The sequence below is a fragment of the Mixophyes fleayi genome, chromosome 3, assembly GCF_038048845.1.
Source record: "Mixophyes fleayi isolate aMixFle1 chromosome 3, aMixFle1.hap1, whole genome shotgun sequence".
In the NCBI taxonomy this organism is placed as follows: Eukaryota; Metazoa; Chordata; class Amphibia; order Anura; family Limnodynastidae; genus Mixophyes; species Mixophyes fleayi.
The window spans coordinates 27,453,600-27,477,875 of record NC_134404.1 but is presented as its reverse complement, the minus strand read 5'-3'; the positions used below and the strand labels follow the sequence as shown (position 1 = coordinate 27,477,875).

The 24,276-nt window shown below is 39.6% G+C and overlaps 1 protein-coding gene across 1 annotated transcript in view; it reads left to right on the top strand.

The window, feature by feature from the left end:
* LOC142143092 (uncharacterized) overlaps positions 1 to 24,276 on the top strand; it is an 86,578-nt gene that overhangs the window by 10,957 nt on the left and 51,345 nt on the right. Inside the window, exons 2-5 of the mRNA XM_075200806.1 lie at positions 5,740 to 5,902; positions 8,088 to 8,237; positions 10,552 to 10,712; positions 23,895 to 24,071. Of these exons, the coding sequence (XP_075056907.1) occupies positions 5,740 to 5,902; positions 8,088 to 8,237; positions 10,552 to 10,712; positions 23,895 to 24,071 (651 nt within the window). The remainder of the gene's footprint in view (positions 1 to 5,739; positions 5,903 to 8,087; positions 8,238 to 10,551; positions 10,713 to 23,894; positions 24,072 to 24,276) is intronic.

The window sequence follows — 24,276 nt, the reverse complement described above, 5'->3', positions numbered from 1 at the left end:
TTACAATGCAGCACCACTTTAAATTTAATCGCCGAAGACGCTGAACCCGCGGGTGTTGAAGAACCCGCATGTTAATACATTTACCCCCTGGTTGGAAACTTCTCTATCCCTGTGACGTATAGATTAGCCCCAAAATCTAATTTGTTCCCGGCTGTTTCTGAGGTTTAGACCCAGCTTTCAGGTACCACTGTTCTGCCTGCTACCCAGCAGCTCTGGTCAGTGTGATCGGTCAGGGGGATCCATCCACAGCAACCCTGAGCCATAGGAAGAGGTCAGGAGTACCATCCCAAGTACACAAGTCTCGGTGTACATTCGCAGCAGCAGTTAACCAGAAGAAACCCGGTACTGGATGACGGTAAGGAGTCCATTGGTGCCAGAATTTGTAAGCCCATCCTACTGCTGTTAGAGGACGCATTTGGGATAATGAAAAGGAACGGTGGCAAAGTAAGCCAAGCCGGTTCCCAGCAACAACACACAGGGTGGCATAGGCCGTCCATCCTGTCACAATTGTATATCAAGCAGGGCTATCCCACTGCTCCCGGGTGTATTTATATAGTTTGTATTTATATAGTTAGACTTTCATTTACTTTATTTTGTACAACCAGCTGGTATCTTTTGAACATCCATCTCTAATATAGTGATGCCCAGATCATGAATTAGCCTTTTAAATATGGTAACTCATGACTAGGCTAGGATGGGAAATGAGGTCTACACCCCTACCCCTCTAGTGGACCCAGTACAGGATTAAGTTCAATAATATGAGCCTTGAACCCTTATACCACATAAACTGGATTAACAAGAAAATGTTTTCATAGAGAAGTATCTTGATCCAAGACATGCATTGAAAATATACCTTATATTACACTATTAATATCAAATGTCCTCTGCTTTTATGCATGATTAAATTCCCTTATACTACTTAAAATTGTTTAGCATTTTAGCACACATTCCTGTTTGCATTATACAAAATGAGTAAAGGAATATAATCTAAAAGGACAAAGTTTGACAAATTGCATTAGAGCATGTACATACATTTTTGAAAAGTGCATATATTTTAATATTTTATAACTTTGATTATATTTAATATAAGTTAGGCTGACTTACTTGTTTAAAGTATTATGTGGCACTATTAATTAAGTAATTGCTGCTGCTATATACCACTCTAAAAAAGCAATAACTCTAATACATTATACTGTATACCATTTTAATGGACATAAATTAATATTGCCCATTGACTTTATTGTAAATAAATCAGCATGTTCTGCCAGAATTGGACTGATTATAAGTTGACTGTGATTGGAATATTTCAGATTCGTTCCCAGTTAGTTCTGTATGAAAGACTGTGCATTGTTGACACAGCCCAGCAAGATAAAGTAGAGCTATGAGCACGTATGTTATTGTTCTTCCCACACAGTCCTCTGTATTTCCACTATAAATCCATAGCTCATGTAATGCCCGTTAGATTTGACAATGGAGTGAGACTTACCAAATATAACAATATAGTGTGAACTAGCGCTTTTAAGTGAAAATAACAAATATTTATCTCAACACCAATATTGTAACAAAAACAAATAAAATAAAAAGTGATGATTGTTCAATAAACATATCCTAATGCCTCCATAAATAATTTCTAATGTCTCACAATCCGACCCTGAAAACGAAGTCGAGTAAAATCTTGTTAGGCTCTTGTCTTGTTTTAAACCACTCTTCTTTCTTTGTATTTTTTTTATCACGTGTGAAAAAAATCAAAAAACAAAATAGATCATAGTATAATCTGTGTAAAATAGTAAAATATTATCACCGATATTTTTTTGTAACAAATTAAACTTAAACATTTCTGAATATGCACTGCATCTTATAATTAATAATGAATTAGAAACTATATTTGTTTTATTTTTCTTATATACTGTGACTGGATCAATTATAAATAACTTATGGTATCAAATTATTGAAGGGAAATAGCGCAGGGCGCATATTTATATAATTGCATAGACACTTATCTGTTTTATATATTGTGATATAGGAAATCGTTATCTCTGAGACCAGGGTAGAAAAGTTGGTTTTTCTGTTTAACCTTGCGATAGGATATGCCTATTTCTGATGTATATATCTGATACAATGAGACTGTGTTTACAAAGCCTTTGGTGTATTGTGATGTGGGAAACTAGCTTGTTGTGGGTCCTTTTGTTGTTCTGCGTGAATATGTATGCCAAACGGTCTGACGAAAGGCCACATGTTAATTAGTTTTTGATGTGTGAAGGTCCAACATTGAAGGCAGGAACTTTTAATTGAGATTGGCTCCTTGATTCTTTGCATCTGAAAACCATCACATCGTTTCTATAATTTCACAGATAAATGTAAATATAGTTAGCTTTGCAATGCATGTAAATTTATGTTTTGCTAAGCAAAGCTACACCCTGATTCTAAAAAAAGCCTATGTCAGAACTGTATAAAACATGAGCTGTGTGAGCATGTATCATTCTTCTGACTTCATCTGATCTGATCACCCTGGTACCTTCAACTAGGGTGAGAGAAAATAAACCATCTTGTTTCAAAGACCTGTTTGGAAACATCTTCAATATCACTGTATTCCTGTGATCTACAGATTAGACCCAAATCTAATCCATTCTCCGGCTGTGTCTGAGGTTTGGACCCAAGATTTTCCAGTAGCACCACTCTGCCTGCTACCCATGCAGCCCTGGTAAGTGTGATAGGCCAGGCGGGATCCATTCACAGCAACCCGGATCAATAGTAAGAGGTCCGGAGTTACCAGCCCGGGTACACCAGCAACGAGGTACACTAGCAGCGTCAGTGACCCAGAAGGAACGTGGTTCTGAGTGCCATAGAAGGAGCACAGTTGTGTCGGCATTGTAATGCCCTCCTACTGCGGCAAGAGGGCGCTTTTGGGATAATGAAAGGGAACGGTGGCAAAGTAAGCCCAGGCGGCTCCCAGCAACAACAGACAGGATGGCATAGGTGATCCATCCTGTCACATATACTTTTAAGAGAAACATAATCCTCCTATTACTTTTTTAAAACAGTCCAAAAATAAACTTTAAAATCTCTGTTACCAGAATGAAATGCACTTAAAAGGAAAAAGTAATCATTTATTCAGTTATTACAAATCAGTCTATATGTTGAAAAAATAAACATATTCATTATTACCAGAAATAAATCTGGATATGAGTATAAAATCAAAACACACTTTAAAATCACCGACACTAGTGTAGATGGACTCTTACCCCAGGAGGGGAGAAAAAAATCATGTAGAGTTTCAAATCCCATGTAAGTAGAAATTGTAGGGCTCTGGCAAAACTTCTCCATGGATCCTGGGTTAACAGAGTTCATCTCTCCGAGTGTCAAATCCCACTGCCAACTTGTTTCAATTTCAAATCAAGAATTGTGGATAACTCTGATAACATCCTTTTTAAACAAGAAGAAAGAATGGGTAGGGCCGCGCTTCCTTCGAGATGTATGTGCAGCCACAAATGAGAACCTAGAAGTGTGTGGAGGGGAATCCCCACCCTCCCAGAAGGGTAGTACAAAGAATAGAAATAGAAAAGGTAATAACCAACGCGTTCCGCCCGTGGTAGATACCGATGGGCTTCCTTAAATTTTTTTAACAAGTCCAGACAAATCAAATTAAAATCCACACATGCTGTAAATCATTAACTCTCCAGCTTGTATTTTCAAACACCCGTAGGGCATGTTAAACCTCTAGGGTGTGTATTAAGGAGACACCTATTCTTTCAAATCCACTTTTTGTTTCTTTGATAAATCAAACAATACAAAATGCCTAACAATAAATATTATATAAGTTCCATTACCCCACATAATTATATTTGAGGTTATTCATTAAACCAAACCAGAAGTGTGTGGAACAATCTCCTCCCTTTCTATAAATAAACTTCACAAAAGGAAACACTTAATTTTAAAATCATGGAACATAAATTATCCAAAATCAAATCAAACTTCTAGCTGTGCCAAAACAATTCTCCAATCTCCATTAACTTTCTTTAAACCACAAAACGAAATTATGGAATATTACAATCATGTACAATGTTCTAATAGAGAGTGTGAATTGTATCCTTTTTAATAGTTATTATATGCTCACCTCACATTTTTATATGTATATATACTGTTGAGAGGATTTCACCTCTTGAATTTTAGCAACATCTCTTTTTACGTTCTTGCACATCATGCAGGATCCATGTCTATGGAAACCACTTTATGTAATTAGATTTCCTATTTTTTCTATCGATATACTGCTGCTAACTAAATGTTTTTTTAAAAATGTGCAGCTTTTCTATATACAAAATGAGTTTTGACACAATACCCTGCAATGTGGGGTCCCTGATTAGGATAGACTTTCTTTAATGTTTCACATTTGTAATTTTTTTAGGTTTTTATTACATTGGTACAATTATGCTTGTATAAAGTTTGGATGTGCAAAAAGAACACATTGAAAGGATGGGACATTAACGATCTCCACCATCTCCAGAGAATGTGTCATTTTATGTGGTTACAAATTCTCTGTAATCTACTATACTGGGACCATTCCCTAAATCTCCACCCAGATTTATTACTGCAGCTGATGCATTTTCAGCAAGATAGAATCCAATCGGCACAGATCCCGAAGAAAGAGCATCATTTTGTTCCCATGCAAAACCATTATGTCTAATAAGCATTTGAGTTTTTCAGCACAAGTTCATACAAATGGATGCATGATTCCATTGTTGCTGTCAGTCCACAAATTTGCAGCATTGTAACTAATGCTTATAGTGTCAGTTGGGTCTACAATTATTTTTAATTTATATAGTATTACTATGAAAGTTTGACACTCCAGCTGACCTCTGCAAACCCCTTCTGCTGCTCCTGTTACCTGCTACCAGCAGAGACAAAGGAAACTATTGTAAGAATCTCACTGTATCACAGCTGATGAATCACTTTGTTACTTTATGTCTCCTTATGACAACACTAATTATGACTTTGTACATAGGTCAATTTCATTGTGAATAAAACTTTAGTTTTTATTCTAAGTTAATAATTAATTTATTTTTTTTGGGGACAGATTATGTTCTTATTTGGAATTATTGTGATATACATATATTTTATTTTAAGGTCTCTAGAGAAAATAGAAAAACAAAAAGCACTTTTGAATGATTCCTATTTTAAATATTCTGTACAACCCAAGAGTTTTATTCCAAGATTAAACTGGCTAATTCAGGCCTGGAAACCTGTGTCTCTCCAGGTGTTGTGAAACTGCACACCCCAGCATGACTTGAGAGTAGATAGCCAGCCAATAGATGGTGGGCATGCTGGGATTTTTAGTTTCACAACCCCTCTAGAGACACAGGATGGCCAGGTCTGGGCTTGGGTTCTTTCAAGTAATTATATCAAATATGTGTACTTTATACATGGGTCTTATGCAATAAGAAGGCCCAGAAACAAAGATGTACATTTTAGTTTTCATTTTGCTTGATTGTTTGAAGTCATATTACACCTGTAGGTGGATGCCAGACATCTGTCAACACAAATCCTTGTGGTGAGAGGAAGGAGGGATAGAGCTATATATAAATTACACACATGCATCTTGCTAAAATTTGCTGTAAATATGACAGTGTGCGGATCTATGTCCAGCCAGAAGATAGTAGATTTTGACCTGATATACAGCATTAAGAAAAATCAAAACCATATGTTTTAAAGTTATGTTAGAATGTTTATTTTTGGATGTTACAGCTTTCAAAAACATATGGCTCTGTATTCAGCATACAAATGGGAATGAAGAAAATGGTGGTGTTGACTGGTTATGAGACGGTGAAAAACGCTCTGGTAAACCATGCTGAAGAGTTTGGTGAAAGGGCAAAGGTTCCAGTATTTGAAAACATGAACAAAGGAATGGGTAAGATTGCTTGAATGTTACAGTTGATTACAGAAAATGTGGGTCAGTGGTTAAAATGGGCTGGTATATGGTGGTATGCTATACCACAACTTCTCCTACTGCCTTCATGGTAGCACTATCAAATTCAATTCACATATATTTTCCCTACCACCACATCTATATTTCCACTTCAACCACTTGTCACAACAATATTAAATGGGCAACAATATAGATAGTTATGGCCTTATTTAGAGTTGGACGTAAATCCAACTCAGTGGTGCAAAAAGGTGCTTTGCTGCACTGCACATGCGCAGTAAAAAGATGCCACATTTAGAAGTATGACTTGCAGCCAATATACTCAGAGAGGCACATCAGGGACATTCAAGAGCAAATTCTGTTCAATAAAGAAATGCATACGTAAATGTAGCACGCCCCATGGAGATGTGGCCTATTTGAAGTTGACCACATCTCTAATTATGTCTCTTATGAGTCCTAACTTTTGTGTTTCCTTTGGCCTGGTGTAAAGATATGAGCTGATGATAATGATCTTCAGTTCATATCTTTACTGTTGTAAAAAAAAGATGAAGAAATCAAGTAAGATAAAATTGTGCCCCCCCTAAAAGAGTAGCAAGTGCTGCTTATAGCCTGGTCTGGTTACCAATGATCCATAGCGACAAATACTGTAGTGCATTCCTGCAAAGCAGCAACAAGCACCAGGTTATGGCAGGCTGGGCTGGTGACATACCAGACCTGGATGGTCTTTATAATAACAGGAAGCCCCACAGCATAGGACCACCCAGTCATAATGTGCACCAGCCCCAGTCAGTTCAGTAAGGGGCAGATTTCTCTAGGAAAATAAAATGCTCATTTCCCCGTAGTAAGTCACCCCCATGCTGAATAGCACTGGACCACTTCCGGGCGACTGTGAACTACTAGTCCCAGCATGCAATGGCAGCTATTCAAAGCTCAGACATTCCGATGTTTGTGGAACCATACGGGCCAGAATGCCCATTAATTCCAGATCATGCTGGCACTTATAGAACTATAAGCATAAGCATGCCCTCACAGCCAGGGCCTGTGGGAACAAGTATTTTCACAAACCTATCTAATAGTAAAGAAACATACAGACACAGAGTAATCCTTTACTTAAAATAAATATATTTTCCCAAATCTCTCATTTTACCTTTTTGTATTCTGAAACCCATAGTGAATCTACTTTCTTCAGTCCTGTATTAATCCCATAGGGGAAAAAATCCCTCATTGGATGACTAGAATTTGTTCCTGGTGAAGCCACAATGTAAACAAATGAAAAGAGGCCTGACCTCAAATAGCCAATCAGAGTGACTTTCCTCTGATTGCCTGGGACATAGGGAAACAGCTCTAAATGAATGTTAGCATATAAACCCATTGTGGTATATTAATGACCCTCATTGAAAACTAAATCAATCAATGTTTCTTCTTAGTGTCTACAAGCAAGTATTTGGGAGTAGGCAAATATCTGTAACAGATCACTAAAACTTGTTTCTGAGATCTCTCATAGTCTAAATTCCAGCATGAAGACAGAAAAATAGCACAATATGATGGAGTATTGATGTAGTATTTTAACATTTGAACCAACAGTTGATACAAGCTATCTTCTTCAATGCATGGTATAATTAGAGTTGGCTCAAGATTAGCTTAATTACTGTTGGAATAGCAATAGCTGAATGATTCAAGTGTACTTGTCTGTCTCGCTCAGAGTGGAGATTGGGAGAGTTGTGAAGTTATATCTATTGAAGTAGCATAAGTTGGAGTAGAGAATACTCAAAAAATGAGTTTGAAGTTTTTAAAGATTTTAAGGCTGTGGGAGATTCATATAAGGTGTTATAATGAACTTCATAAGTTTGTAAAAGCACAGGAGAAGAGCTTAACCCATACATTGAATTTAATCAATATTTATGATAATAAACAAACCATGTCCATGATCAGTCTGTTACTTTATAGCAATCTCTGTTGGAGCATTTGTCTTCCTTCCATTTTCTTGTTAAAGTCTAGAATGAAGGAGACATGGATAAAAAAAATGGCTGTGTGCACAAGACATTACAATGATTTCAAAAAGTGGTAACCTTTAATACAGACTTGTGCAAAAATAATTCATGTGATGCATAGAAAGAAGGTCTGTATTATATTGCTATATACATTAACACCTTATATTTTCTAAATCCAGGTCTTATTTTTTCCCATGGAGATAATTGGAAAGCCATGAGACGATTTACTATTATGACTTTACGTGACTTTGGCATGGGAAAGTGTACGATAGAAGACAGAATACTAGAAGAATGTGATCATGTAGCTCAAAAGTTTCAATCATTCAACGGTACGGTCTTGCAAATTGTATGTACAAGGCAATGTTTACAGGGCATCATAATGTTGATGAGACTTAATTATTTCAAAGCAATTTTGCTTTCAGAAGCTTGTGTTTACAATTACCTAAATTGTAAGGGGGCAATATGATATAAGGGGAGGTCCAGATCAGAATTTACATATAAATTGCTATTAGATTCAAATAACACTGGGGACAAATTTACTAAAAATCGGGTTTGGTGGCGATTTTAAACCACCACACATCATCGGCGCCACTGGTTTAGTCAAAACCGCCAGAAATAAAGCTATCTTGCCATTTAGAACACAATAGTAGGCACCATTGGCTTATGAATTATGGGACTCTCATTATTTATTGATTAAGGGGCAAAATGAATTTAAAATTAACTTATGGAGCAAATTTTAGTTTTAATTATATTAAGGGACAATATTAATATATTATTTTACTAGGAGAGCAATATGAGTGCTACATGTGTCGGGGTACCGAGGCTTAGTGCCCCTATTATCGATCTCTGATAACCTGATTTCCTTTTAGCATAATAAAGTCAACTGGAGAGAAGGCAGTGAAACACAAACAAGTTGTTGTAGTTTTAGAATCAGCTCTGAGAGACTTCTCAGATTGCTCCTTTATTTATACCAAAGCTCGAGCATTAACTGGTTAACAACAAAGTACATATAATGAAATATCTTTTAGTTTAACAATATTTCTTTGCAGCAGTAAGTACCCATAAGGCAACATCCTTTGTCCAGTGCTGGGAAAATATCTTTCAGGCCGTTGTTTTTAAGTCTTGCAACTTGCTATTGTCTCTGGTCCATGAAAAACAATTATTTTCTTCCCTCTTGTGTCAAGGGTGTAGTTCTCGTATCTGTAGTAATAGCTTTTTAAGGTATTTCACACATATATTTGTAACTTTAACAACTATTCATTGTTTTATACTCTTACACATATGTGCCTCATAAATAATTATTTCCACCATTAGCAATTAAATAGTATTGCTCCTTAATATAATTATATTTTCATATTGCCGTCAAAATATAAACCGCATGTGGTTAGAGCAAAATCACCTCTCACAACCACCTCTCTTATTTTGACTGTTTTGCTAGTGGTTTTTCCGGATGTTTATCAAGCAGCAGCTTAGTAAATTTGACTGTATTTTAAGCGTGTTAAAAATCGGGATGGCAACTTGTAAAGTGGTGCTTTGTTAAACTGATTTTTTTAGATGTTTTACAGGTGCTTTGACCATTAGTAAATCTGGTGGCTTAAGCAAACTACCTTTTAGTAAATCTACCCCTGCATCTAATAGTGCTAGTGTGCCTTGCTCCTTACTATATGGTCTTCCCAATGTTAATAAAATCAAAACCATCTACCTACTGTAGACTGTGACATTCAATGTGTGTGAAACTCAAATACCTCAAACTATGCCAGACCTATCAACATTAATCTTCTTATTCTTATGCACATCTCATCTTTTACCTAAACTTAGATACACCTTTACCCAAAAGAAAATAAACTTTAGGATGCTGCCTGTTTAAACTGAAATGGCTACATTTTGTAGTATTTTTAACTTATGACTCGAACAGTGGAAATTGAGGTCTATGTTTGCGTGGAAAACTATTGAAAATAATATACAATGTAGCCATCTAAGCTCGACTAAGCTGGAACATGCTCGACCCTTGGTTGTATTTAGCTAATAATATTTAGCCTATTTAAAGTTTGTGTATTTGAAAATCACAATTTTTCAATCTGTAGATATGAGTAACCAAATTCAAGCTTATCTATTCAGTACTGCTTCCATAATACAAAGGAGAGTTCATGGATATGCTTTTAATAATTTCCCCCATATCTGACAGTCTACCAACAGGAACTTTCCTATCATTGATACTCCACAATTTAGGGTGCCACTACTCAATTTATCAGACCATCACTGAGGCCCCCAGTAAGATCTGGGTTTTAACCCAACTCTTGGTACCTCAATAACAGCTGACCAATCACTGAATAAAACACAGGGGGGCTTGAGTGACAATGATCTTCTGGGAGGTAGTCAGACAATGTTCGGATAAATGGCAGTGGTCAGCAAGATACAGTTGATGGCCCACTTAAGAACACTCTCTACATGTGACAATGGGCTCTTATAAGAGAGCCTTTTGTTTCTTCTCCAAGTCCATTCACATGCACTGTATAAGGCAATATAATTATACAGCCTCAAGGCAGAAATTGCTCTGGTAATGCTAATATGTAATTTCAATTATTTCATTTACCAAGAAAATGCAGTTTATTGCTATGGTCATTTCTTATTATTGATTTACAGGACAACCATTTGATAATTCTGTGGTTCTGAATGCTGCAGTTGGAAACATAATTGTGACTATTGTACTTGGACATCGCATGGATTATGAAGACCCTACATTTTTACGACTCTTGAGGTTGACAAATGAAAACATTAGACTTGGTGGATCCCCCATGAGTTCGGTAGTTCATTTTTGTTTTTTCTATGGGTATTAAGTACAGAATAAACTACTACACTATTTGCAATTAAGAGTTCTCATTACAAAATGTAATGTAACTCATTATTTCCTAAGTGATCCTCTGCACAATAATTTAGCTTTTTTAAATCAAATGGTTGTTTAGTGTAATGATCTCATTCAATCACAAAATGCAGCTATTTAATTGCTTCACATGAACTTCAAGTTGAGTATCTGGGATAATGGAATGAGTGATTAACCACTTTTGGAAGCAATGTTGAATGATTCTGGGCATTAATGCCCATTTGAAATAAAAAAAAACACATCAGTGATTATATATATATATATATATCAACCTCCAAAAAGCAATTAAATTACGATGATTAAAGCAAAAGCCTTAATGGACGTGTTCCTTGCGCAATACAGACATGGTATGCCATCATATCCTGCAGTTAGCTGCAGATTCAGCACTATCATGGAGTGAGTTTGCTGTCACTCAAAATGGTGGAGCTGCTAATTCACAGATTTGTGTGTGTTCACTGGAATACACACATGTGGTACTATTACATTTTATTAGTTTAGCTTTATCGTAGTTTAGGGCCTGGTGTCTTAGAAACAGACAGTTAAGCAACTTCATAAAAAAGTAGAACTAAAAAATCCTTAATCATGTTGCTTTGCTGTCTCTTTCTAAGACACCCAGGCCCTAAACTACGATAAAGCTAATGATAGTGCTGAATCTGCAGCTAACTGCAGGATATGATGGCATACCGCTGTGCCATCACACACACATTACAATGCCCATTCATCACCATGCTGTGCCTCCTTATGATCACACTGCGCCCTCCATGCTGCTTTTGCCCCCCCTTCTCCAGGCCCCCCTTCATCACCCTGTGCCGTGCTGCTTTGGCCCCCTTTCACACTCTGCAGTGCTGCTTTGGCCTCCCTTTCACTCTGTCGTGCTCCCCCCTTTTACTCTGTCGTGCTCCACCTTTTCACTCTCTGCCATGCTCACCTTGCTTCCATTCCTTCACTTACCTTTTCTATCGGCTTCTTTCTTCTCCTCTTTATTCTTCTGTCTTCTTCCCGACTCCCCTCTGCGGCTCTCCTCACTGAATGTCGGGCATGATGTCACGCCCAACATTTAGTGCGAACGGAGCAGAGAGAAGTTGGTGAGCACTACGGTCACGTGAGTGTTCTTTTTTTTCTTTTACTTTTCCGCTTCCCCCCACCAACGAGTGGGGGGGGGAGCGGAACAAGCTTTTTTTAACACCTCGCTTTCTATGTACCAGTCTCTTTCACATGCCACCCCATTCTTACCAGTTTTTCTTTACATGTTAGTAAAATATACCCAACAAAGTTTCTGCCATGTGCCATCCCCATATGCCCACAAGCTTTTCTCTGACATTCTAGCCTGTAGGCCCATAACCATATCTTATGTGCTACACTCGGCTAACCCGTGGCTCTCCAGGTGTTGTGAATCTACAGGACTCAGCCTACCCTGCCACCTATCGGCTGGATATCTGCTGACAAAGCACCTGGAGAACCATGGGTTTTCCAGGCCTGTGTTACAATGAGTGGTGCAGTATGTATGTGTGTATATTGTAACAGATTTACTGGATATTACTACAATATAAATAGTGCTGACTTACATGAGGTGCGGAGTCTAACGATCTCCCCGGTGTTAACCAAGAACTGCCGCAAGGCGGAATGGGCTTTGCTGCCAGGAGTCGCAAGTCAGGGTCCTCAGGTTCGCCCTTAGATGTAGTGCAGCGAAGTAGGAGCAGGAGTAGCATAGTTGGACGGGCCGGTTCGGTACACAGGAAGACAATGGAGGCAGAATCAGAAGGCAAGCTCGGAGTCAATCAGACCGGGTTGGTACACGGGTCACCAGAACAGAAGAGGAGTCAGCAATACGGGTCAGTACACTGGGACTGGAGATGTAGAATGGTTACACAGGCAGAGGTCAATACACAGGAAACAGCAGGGGTCAAGGAAGCAGGATTCCACAGGGAACAGGAGCCAGGAACAAAGGAGGATGCTCTGACAATCACCGAATGTCAGAGTGGATGTTTTTATACGGACAGGGATTTAAATTCCCTGCCTCCGGGTTATGGTCATGTGACCGCCGAAAACCGGAAGTTCGGCTTCCAACTGGAGCGGCGATGACAGGTAAGTCTGTGACATATGTATATTCTAGCAGGCAGTGATGGAATGCAACATGCATGTATGTTTGTTCTGACAGGCAGTGATGGGGTGCAGCGTGTATGATCCAGCAGGCAGTTGTGGGGTGCAGTATCTATGTTCTGGTAGGCAGTGGTGGGGTGCAAAATATATGTATGTATGTTCTGGCAGGCAGAGATGGGGTGCGGCATGCATGTATGTTTGTTCTGACAGGCAGTGATGGGGTGCAGCATGTATGTTCTGGCAGGCAGTGGTGGGGTGCAAAATATATGTATGTATGTTCTGGCAGGCAGAGATGGGGTGCGGCATGCATGTATGTTTGTTCTGACAGCCAGGGATGGGGTGCAGCATGTATGTTCTGGCAGGCAGAGGTGGGGTGCAGCATGTATGTTCTGGCAGGCAATGATGGGGTGCAGCATGTATGTATGTATGTATGAGCTGCCAGGCAGTGGTGGGGAGCAGTATGTATGTATGTATGAGCTGGCGGGCTGTGGTATGGTGCAGCATGTATGTATGAGCTGGCAGGCAGTGATGTAGTGCAGCATATATTTATGCTCTAGCAGGCAGGGGAGGCATGCAGTATGTATGTTGTGGGTGGCAGTGGTAGGGTGCAACATGTATGTATGTTGTGGGAGGCAGTGGTGGGGTGCAGCATGTATGTATGTATGTTGTTGGAGGTAGTGATGGTGTGCAGCATGTATGTATGTATGTTGTGGGAGGCAGTGGTGGGGTGCAGCATGTATGTATGTATGTATGTTGTGGCGTGCAGCATGTATGTATGTATGTATGTATGTTGTGTGAGGCAGTGGTGGTGTGCAGCATGTATGTATGTTTTGGAAGGCAGTGGTGAGGTGCAGCATGTATGTATCTATGTTCTGGAAGGCAGTGGTTGTTTAGTATTGTGCAATTAGTATAGGACAATATAGTAATTATGTGCGAGACAAAAAAAAAAGTAGATCTATCTGTGGCCATTTATCAGTGAATGGTTTGGGGAAATGACATAAGAAATTGTGGAAAGTCAATGGTGTATGTGTAGTGACAAATTTATACAGATTCTGTAGCAAGGTATATTTGAAGAGTAATGGGTTGGAAACACTGGCACCTGTGGGTAATGGATTGGTCCCAGAGACACAATGTCAGTGTAAGTGAATTTGGCAGAGTGGCACACTGCTACTATAAGAGAACAAGGCATGATGGCACATCGCTAGTTAAACTAAATTGGTTGTAGTGTCATACTGCTAGTGTATGTAATGAATCGTGCACATTGCTTGTGTCAGTGAACTGATACCCTGGATTATTGCTAATCTAAATGAATGACACACCGCATTTCAACGTAGATGAAAAGTGAGCAGTGCCAATTTGTATGGTAAATAAATGAACTACACTGGCACAATGCTAAAGTAAGTACATTGACATGTTTTTTTAAGTGAATTGGACATAGCGGTGTATTATGTTTATTGTGTAAACCACTGGAAGCAATGGCATGGTGTTCACTGTGGGCATAATCCAGAGTACACTAGCATGTAGGTAATCTCGCATGTCGCTCATAGTAGAAATAAAATGGGGGCAAAGGCAAGAAATGGATGCATTTGAATGCTGTTTATAGTGTAAACCAACCGGGTGCCCTGAGATGTTGCCCCTCGTGTACATGAGCTGAGTGCACAGGCATGTTGCTGCTAGTGTACATGAACTGAATGCACAGACATGTTGCTTCTAGTACAGTCAGACTGCAGTTGTCAGGTGTTTGGAGAGCGCACCCATGTGTCGCTTGATGGGAATAGGTGTCACTTACTGGGCTATTGTTGGCCGTTGCAGTCGCCGTCTCCTCAGTCTCTTACAGCGAGGGTCCATAGACAGAACTCGTTCACCGCAGGCCGCTCCTCAGAAGAAAAGGCAGCTCCCTTAGCTTATGCTTCAGCTGCTCATGGACACTGCAGCTCCGGCTAAGAGAGGGAACTGCCAGTCCTTTTGGGGACACACCAGGGAAGCGGATGACAGCGGAAGTGGAAGCGGATGACAGCGGGAGTAGGAGAGAGGGAGCGGAAGACAGCGGGAGGAGGAGAGGGGGAGCGGATGACAGTGGGAGGAGAGGGGGAAGCGGATGACAGCAGGAGGAGGAGAGGGGGGGAGTGATGCCAGGTCCAATAATACTACATGGTGCCCCCTCTCAGTTCCAAAACACCAAGCAGCCCCCGTGTACCAGTCAAATAAGGCCAATTTCTCCTGCTCACGAAATGAAATTTCTAAACGAGAGGATCAGTCAGCCATATTTGTACTCGCAAGTGAAGCCATTCTGAGTTCACCTAGCACACACCTCTATCTGACATGCGCAATGCTATGAAATCCCCTATCTTTACAATGGTGTATATTTTTCCTAATTGTAAAAAAAACTAACTTTGTCAAACTTGTAAACCCTCAAAGACACTCCTCAGTCCTAATAGCTTTCTAACAAAACAGACCCCATGTCTTTAAGCCTCCTGTACACTGAAACAGTCACTTTGGCAAAACAGAACGTTGAAAAAAACGGCAAGCTTTTGAAACTTAGATAATGACTAATTAGTCATTTTTTATTATTTTTTTCTGAAATTTGGTATGCGGCACCTGTGGATAGTTCTCCATTTGCATTCTAAATTTCAGCTTTAATACTTTTTAAATATAGACCCTCAAACACCATGCCCCCCCCTGTCACAGATTTAACATTGCGGAATGTTGTTCATTAGAAGCAACCTTAATATAAGGGCACGACATATTATAAATATAATTATAAATATACATATATTTAGCTGTTGTACTATTTATGCCTGAATATTTTTACCATCTGGTACGTGCAATTTTATTGTATGGAATAAAACTTTTAAACTTGGATAATACACCATGGAAGCGCCCCTTCTTTTGTGATATTTTAGGAATATATATATATATATATATATATATATATATATATAAATATATATGAGATGCTCACTGACTCCCGTGAAGTGGTTTTGGATCTGGATTAGCTTCGTGTTTTGGAAAAACGCCCCGTGTATTTTGGTTTTGGATATGTTTTTTTTAGAAACATTGCTAAAATATGATAAAATCACAGAATTTTGCTCTTTTTTTGATTCTACATTATTAGTAACCTCAATAACACGAATTTCAAGTCATTTGCAGTCAATTTTGACCACCTCACAGGTCACATTATTATTTTCATACACTTTCTGACAAATACTGCAGCCACCTGGCTGGATGCTAAGCGAAAGAGCAATGACTCAAACACACAGCAGTTCCTACCACATCTAAGACACATTGACACACAGCAGTGGTAGAAAAGAAAAGTTTTGCAAGATTTAATAAAATACTTAATCTACAAGTCCGACATACTAAGCGTAATTGCTTTCTTTAATCTCCTCCTTCAGTTTCTCAAGCTGCTTTTCCAAAAGTCTAATTAAGGAAATCATTTGACTCAAGCTAGCAGTGTCTGAACTCACTTCACAGGTGAGTACTTCAAATGGTTTCAGCACCTTGCACAACACGGAAAGTATTCTCTACTGCGCTTGACTATTATACATCCCCCTCCTTTCCCAATGTCATGGCTTGTGGAGTAAGCGTGGATGGCTTTTCACTGTTCCTCCATCCGCAGAAGCATATACAGGGTGGGATTCCACCTTTGCACCACCTCTTGCTTCAGTTGGTGGCAGGATAAATTAAATTGCTCTTGATCCTACACACTGTTGCCGAATGCCGGAAATGCCCAGATATGTTACAGGCCAGAGACAGCATCTCCTTCACTTTTTAAAAAGCTCTACACCACCAAGTTTACTGTGTGAGCAAAACAGGGAATGTGATGGAATTCACCTAGCTGTAATGCTCTCACAATATTGGTGGTGTTATCAGAAATGACATATCCTGAGGAGAGTCCAAGCGGGATAAGTTATGTTGCAATGACATCCCTTCGTTTTTGTAACAGATTGTCAGCTGTATGCCTCTTAGTGAAGCCGGTGATACACAGAGTAGCCTGCCTTTGACAAATGTGACGTATTTGGGTACATGCTGCTGCTGTTCTTGCTGGTGAAGGCGAATCATCAACCTAGTGGGCTGTCACAGTCATATAATCTTTAGTTTGTCCAGTTCCACAACATCCTCATTAGTGCCCTCGTCAGCTACACAAATATCCCCCTCATCCTGTTTCAATTCCAATGTGGCATCCTCAATTGGTGTATAACCGGCTACAATCAGGCTGTTCAGGCACACATCTGCAGAAATGCTGAAAGGGGCCTTCTTTATAGGTAGACTATCAGAATGGTCACAATTACACATAGCACTCGTGGATGGACTCTCCTCAGGGATTTGTGTCATTTCTGAATCTGAACATACATTTTCCTCTAATGCCTTACTGTTTTCTTCCAGCTTGGCTTTTACATGTAAAAGTAATTGGGCACCATTTTGGAGTCCGAATGACAAGGTCTTGCTTGGTCATGACTGACCTTACAAGAAGATGCCTCAGTAACAGTTGCAAAACTCGCACTCATAGAGAAAGGCGAAGGCCTCATTCTTTCTTTGCCACTGCGTGTGTAGAATGGCATGTTGGCAATTTTTTTTTTTTCTGCAGATAACTTTGCCTGGATTACAGCTCTTTTTTTCTTGAACAATGTAAAAGGTGTTTTTTTTACATTTTTTACCTGACTTAAAAACACTATGTACTTTTAACATAGGCTCTACCAGATGACGTACAGGGTTTACTACCATCAAGACTGGTGGCAGCAGCTCCGTGGTGCTCCTGCTCTTCTGTGTACTGCTGTGAATCCATTTTGATAACACTGTACACTTTGACTGCAAAGTCAGAAGAATAGCCTGCCAGGCCTAGTATTTGGATTTCAGCAATGACAATTAGCAATGGAGCAATGGAGCTCTCCTGAATGTCACTGTAAACTTAGTTGAACACTGCTACTCCCTCCTTTTTTCAATTCTATCTATGTTGCTGCCCAAACGCTCTACACACTGTGCTACCCCTTCTGTGTCCCTCTTTCTAATGGCGCTAGATCGCTTTGGATGGCGGAATTCATAGATTTCAAAACTTGCGAGATCCGGCGATGTAACAATGACATTTTGCCTCATTTTCGATTGTGAAAAAATGCAAAAGTACCGAGCCGAGTGCTAAGTTCGGGTGTGTTCGTAACCGAGCCTGAGCATCTCTAATATAGTAAGTATATATATATATATATATATATATATATATATATATATATATATTAGTGAGAGACATCTTTGAAGCCTATAGGCACTTATATGCTCCCTGCTTCCTATACACTTCCAAACACAAAGGGCATGATTCATGTTTGAGCGTAAGTACATTGTGTGCAGTATCTTGCGTGATATAGCTCTGCACATGCTCAGAAACAAACTTTCACCCAATGAAAGCAATTGCATGAAGTTCAGGTCCAAACACAAATGATACTTATAACTGTCTACAACTGTAATATTAGACAAAAGAGCAAACGACCATAAGCAATGTATAGTAAGGGTGTGCCAACATAGACACGGGCAATTCAATTCTTGGTTTTGGCCTAAGCATGCTTGTTTCAGCCGTATCTTTGCACCACCTATAGGGCATATGTAAGTGCCAACTGATAGTGATGACTGGCATATGATAGTCTTTGTTTGGCAAAGTACACATATGCATGACAGTAGCTAGCACAGAACACGTGTATGCAAGTAATACAGATCATAAAAATGTATCGTATGTATTAAGAACTTCTTGATTTATGTATTTAATATAAAAATATTTTTTAAACTAACCATATTGTTATTAGAGATGAGCGGGCTCGGATATCTGAAATCCGAGCCCACCCGAACGTTGCCGATCCGAGCCGGATCCGAGACAGATCCGGGTATTCCCGCCAATTGCAAAACTAAAACCGAGGCTCTGAGTCATAATCCCGCTGTCGGATCTCGCGATACTCGGATCCTATAAATTCCCCGCTAGTCGCCGCCATCTTCACTCGGGCATTGATCAGGGTAGAGGAAGGTTGTGTTAGGTGGTCCTCTGTCCTGCTATATCTCGTGCTGTGCTGTGCTGTGCTGTGCTGTTCAGTTCTGTGCTGTGCTGTGCTGTGCTGTGTTCTGCTCAGTCCAGTGGTGCTGTGTCCTGTGCTCTGTCCTTCTGAGTTCAGTGGTGCTGCTGGGTCCTGTGCTGTGTCCTGTTCTGTCCAGTGGTGCTGTGTCCTGTGCTCTGTCCTTCTGAGTTCAGTGGTGCTGCTGGGTCCTGTGCTGTGTCCTGTTCAGACCAGTGGTGCTGTGTCCTGTACTCTGTCCTTCTAAGGGCATTGTTATTTCCCCATTATTCGCAAATTATAAAAAATTTCAAAAAAAGTTATAAAAAAAATTACAAAAAAAGTAATTATAAAAAAAAAATATCCCAAAACAATCCTGCAGTATAAGTCCATTGGTATACTGATATATTACAAAGTTCACTGATTCTGCAGTATAAGTCCAGTGGTACTGCTATATTACAAAGTTCACTGATTCTGCAGTATAAGTCCAGTGGTACTGCTATATTACAAAGTTCACTGATTCAGCAGTATAAGTCCAGTGGTACTGATATATTACAAAGTTCACTGATTCAGCAGTATAAGTCCAGTGGTACTGATATATTACAAAGTTCACTGATTCAGCAGTATAAGTCCAGTGGTACTGCTATTACAAAGTTCACTGATTCAGCAGTATAAGTCCAGTGGTACTGATATATTGCAAAGTTCACTGATTCAGCAGTATAAGTCCAGTGGTACTGATATATTGCAAAGTTCACTGATTCAGCAGTATAAGTCCAGTGGTACTGCTATTACAAAGTTCACTGATTCAGCAGTATAAGTCCAGTGGTACTGAAATATTACAAAGTTCACTGATTCAGCAGTATAAGTCCAGTGGTACTGATATATTACAAAGTTCACTGATTCAGCAGTATAAGTCCAGTGGTACTGCTATTACAAAGTTCACTGATTCAGCAGTATAAGTCCAGTGGTACTGCTATATTACAAAGTTCACTGATTCAGCAGTATAAGTCCAGTGGTACTGATATATTACAAAGTTCACTGATTCAGCAGTATAAGTCTAGTGGTACTGATATATTACAAAGTTCACTGATTCAGCAGTATAAGTCCAGTGGTACTGCTATATTACAAAGTTCACTGATTCAGCAGTATAAGTCCAGTGGTACTGATATATTACAAAGTTCACTGATTCAGCAGTATAAGTCCAGTGGTACTGATATACAAAGTTCACTGATTCAGCAGTATAAGTCCAGTGGTACTCTCCTGTGCCGCATATAATCTTTAAAGGCTTTGCCGAGTGTGTGTGGCTTAGGGGTACGCTCTCTTGTGCTACATATAATGGAAAACCAAAATTTGGAGGATAAAGTAGGGAAAGATCAAGACCCACTTTCTCCTAATGCTGAAGCTGCTGCCACTAGTCATGACATAGACGATGAAATGCCATCAACGTCGTCTGGCAAGCCCGATGCCCAATCTCCTAGTACAGGGCATGTAAAATCCAAAAAGCCCAAGTTCTCAAAAAGTAGCAAAAAGAGAAACTTAAAATCATCTGAGGATAAACGTAAAGTTGGCAATATGCCATTTACGACATGTAGTGGCAAGGAACGGCTTAGGCACTGGCCCGTGTTCATGACTAGTGGTCCATCTTCACCCAAGGATCTAAGCCCTCCTTACCCCCCCTACAAAGAATTTAAGAGAGTTATGCTGTCAGCAACAACAACAAAACAGCAAAGAACTCTGCCTTCTAAACAGATGACATCACAAATCCCCAAGGCGAGTCCAAGGGTGTTGGTGGTTGTGAAGCCTGACCTTCCCATCACTGTACGGGAAGAGGTGACTCCATCCAGCATTTGCAGCACACCCTCTGCATATGCTGGAAGGATCACCCACAGTCCAGTTACAGATTTGGCTAATGAAGGTGTGAATGTTGTACACCGGGAGGAGGATATTGATGTAGCTGGCGCTGAGGAGGATGTTGATGATTATGATGCAGACAGATACCAAATTGCCTTTCTCAATTTCTATTTATATTATAGATTATATAACGGCTGAATAGCTTTCTATTTTACTCCTATTGGAGAGGGGATCTGATGCAGACAGATACCAAACTGCCTTTGTCCATTTCTTTGTATATTTGAATTTCTAGTTCTACAGTCTATGCAGGCTGCTTTTTTTATATTCAACTACAAGTGGAGGGCGGGGGGGGGGGGGGGACATAGATAGCCACCAAAGTAACGTGGTCCGTTTAATTTCACTTTCTAGCTCCACAGTCTGTGCAGCCTGCTTTTTTTATCTTCAAAGTATTTACAAGCCTTGCAAACTAAATTAACTAGAGGTAGTGACGTGCTAGAACTCCACCCTCTATATGCTGCAGAGGATGGAGGGGCATCAAAAGGCCATTCAAGCCTACACAGTCACCTACGACATAGGAAAAGGTGTGGGGATGCGCCTGAGTCAAGCGCACTGGAGAATGATTTCCGTATTGTGCAAGGTTCTGCAGCCATTTGAACTTGCCACACGAGAAGTCAGTTCCGACACTGCCAGCTTGAGTCAGGTGATTCCCCTTATCAGGCTTTTGCAGAAGCAGCTGGAGAAAGTGAGGGAGGAGCTGGTACACCATTGCGATTCCACCAAGCATGTAGCTCTTGTGAATGAAGCCCTTCGTACGCTTTGCCAGGATCAGAGGGTGGTCAGTCTTTTAAAGTCAGAGGAATACATTCTGCCCACCGTTCTCGATCCTCGGTTTAAAGCGTATGTTGTGTCTCTGTTTCCGGCGGACAAAAGTCTACAGCGATGCAAAGACCTGCTGGTCAGGAGATTGTCCTCTGAAGAGGACCGTGACATGCCACCAACTCCACCTTCATTTTCATCACTTTTTGTGCAGTTCCAAAAAAGAGGAACTGCCATTTCTATTGCTACCTTCTTTCTTTCTATATGTAAAAAAAAAATAACTGACATTTCTAGTGCTACCTTCTTTCTTTCTCTATTTAAAAGAAACTAAATAACTGCCATTTCTACTACTACCTTCTTTCTTTCTCTAATTAAAAAAAAATAAAAATAACTGCCATTTCTAGTACTACCTTCTTTCTTTCTATATTTAAAACAAAAAAAACCCTGCCATTTCTAGTACTACCTTCTTTCTTTCTCTATTTAAAAGAAACTAAATAACTGCCATTTCTAGTACTACCTTCTTTCTTTCTATATTTAAAACAAAAAAAACCTGTCATTTCTATTACTACGTTAATTGTTTGTGCAGTCACAAAAAAGAGGAACTGCGCCCTTAACTGCTATGTTGGTTTTAGACGTCCATCCGGTGTCCGCCATCTGTTCCCTGGAATTCAGACCAGTTGAGGGTTTTTTTATTATATTGTGGCCCCGGTATCAAATTGGGTTCCGGGGCCACTCCACTATGCAGTCCAGATACTTGTTTGGTGGATTTCAGACCAGTTGAGGGTTTTTTTTATTATATTGTGGGGACCACTCCACTACGCAGTCCAGATACTTGTTTGGGTGAATTGAGACCAGTTGAGGGGTTTTTAATTATATTGTGGGGACCACTCCACTACGCAGTCCAGATACTTGTTTGGTGGAATTGAGACCAGTTGAGTTTTTTTTTTATTATATTGTGGGGACCACTCCGTCCACTACGCAGTGCAGATACTTGTTTGGTGGAATTCAGACCAGTTGAGTTTTTTTTTTATTATATTGTGGGGACCACTCCGTCCACTACGCAGTCCAGATACTTGTTTGGTGGAATTCAGACCAGTTGAGGGTTTTTTTATTATATGGTGGGGACCACTCCACTACGCAGTCCAGATACTTGTTTGGTGGAATTGAGACCAGTTGAGGTTTTTTTTATTATATTGGGGGGACCACTACACTACGCAGTCCAGATACTTGTTTGGTGGAATTGAGACCAGTTGAGTTTTTTTTTAATTATATTGTGGCCCCGGTATCAAGTTGGGTACCGGGGCCACTCCACTACGCAGTCCAGATACTTGTTTGGTGGAATTCAGACCAGCTGAGTTTTTTTTTTATTATATTGTGGGGACCACTCCACTACGCAGTCCAGATACTTTTTTGGTGGAATTGAGACCAGTTGAGGGTGATATATTGTGGCCCCGGTACCAAATTGTGTACCGGGACCACTGCACTATGCAGTCCAGAAAGCTTCCTCGGTGAAATGTTTTGGACTAAAAACAATATTGTGAGGTATGAGGTGTTCAGAATAGACTGGGAATTAGTGGAAATGATTGCTAATGAATGTTATTGAGGTTAATAATAGCGTAGGAGTGAAAACAAACCAAAAAAACTTGATTTTAACACTTTTTATGTTTTTTTCAAAATAAATCCAAATCCAAAACCTTAAATCCGAACCAAAACCTTTCGTCAGGTGTTTTGCGAAACAAATCCGAACCCAAAACCTCAAGCAAATCCGAATCCAAAACACAAAGCACGAGACACCAAAATAGGCCGGTGCACATCCCTAATTGTTATTAATAATACTGTTTAGAGTTAAATTATGTTATAATATACATTTTTTTGTATGCATTCTAACGTGACTTCATATTGTACATATGCTTGTGCATATTCTGCAGTATGTTCTGTCTTTTAACATATGCCAAGTACTGTGTAGGCAGAGCGTACTAACACCTATATTCAAATCAAAATGCATCCTGGGATCTACTTGGATTTGAATAGGGTCGGAACTTTGCTCACAATAGTCAATAAAGGGGAAAAAATAACCACATGAAAGACCTGAAGAATGCAGAGAATATTCTGCTACTCGTTTCTGTGATATTTGTTGGTAACTCTATCATTGCCAATTTTGGAAAAAAAAATAGAGAATAATTCTTTATAAAGATATCAATTGCAACAGTGCAACTACTAAGATTCAGCAACAACCCAAAGTGTTGTCTCTCAGGAGGTCACTATTAAAATAAATCCAGTTATTTAACCACATTCTGTTTTGTTTATAGCTGTATAATATGTTTCCTGGTATAATTGGACTCTTTCCCGGGAGTCACAAAACAATTATGACCAATTTGGCGGAAATAAACGAGTTTATTACAAAAACATTTGTCAGCCACCTGAAAGACCTGGATGTGGATGATAAGAGAAGTTTCATTGATGCATTTCTTGTCAAACAACAAGAGGTAAGCATTTAATCTGCAATTACATAAATATATAGAATAGCATTTCCTCTAACTTCTACAGAGGAACAAACTTTGAATTTGAGCTAAAGACAAAACTTACAAATATGGAGACCCTTTTATTACAGGAAGAGGTAGTATATAATATGCCCAGGGCTGGATTTACAATAAGGACAGGAGGTCCTGTGCACCATAGGAGGGGCAGAAG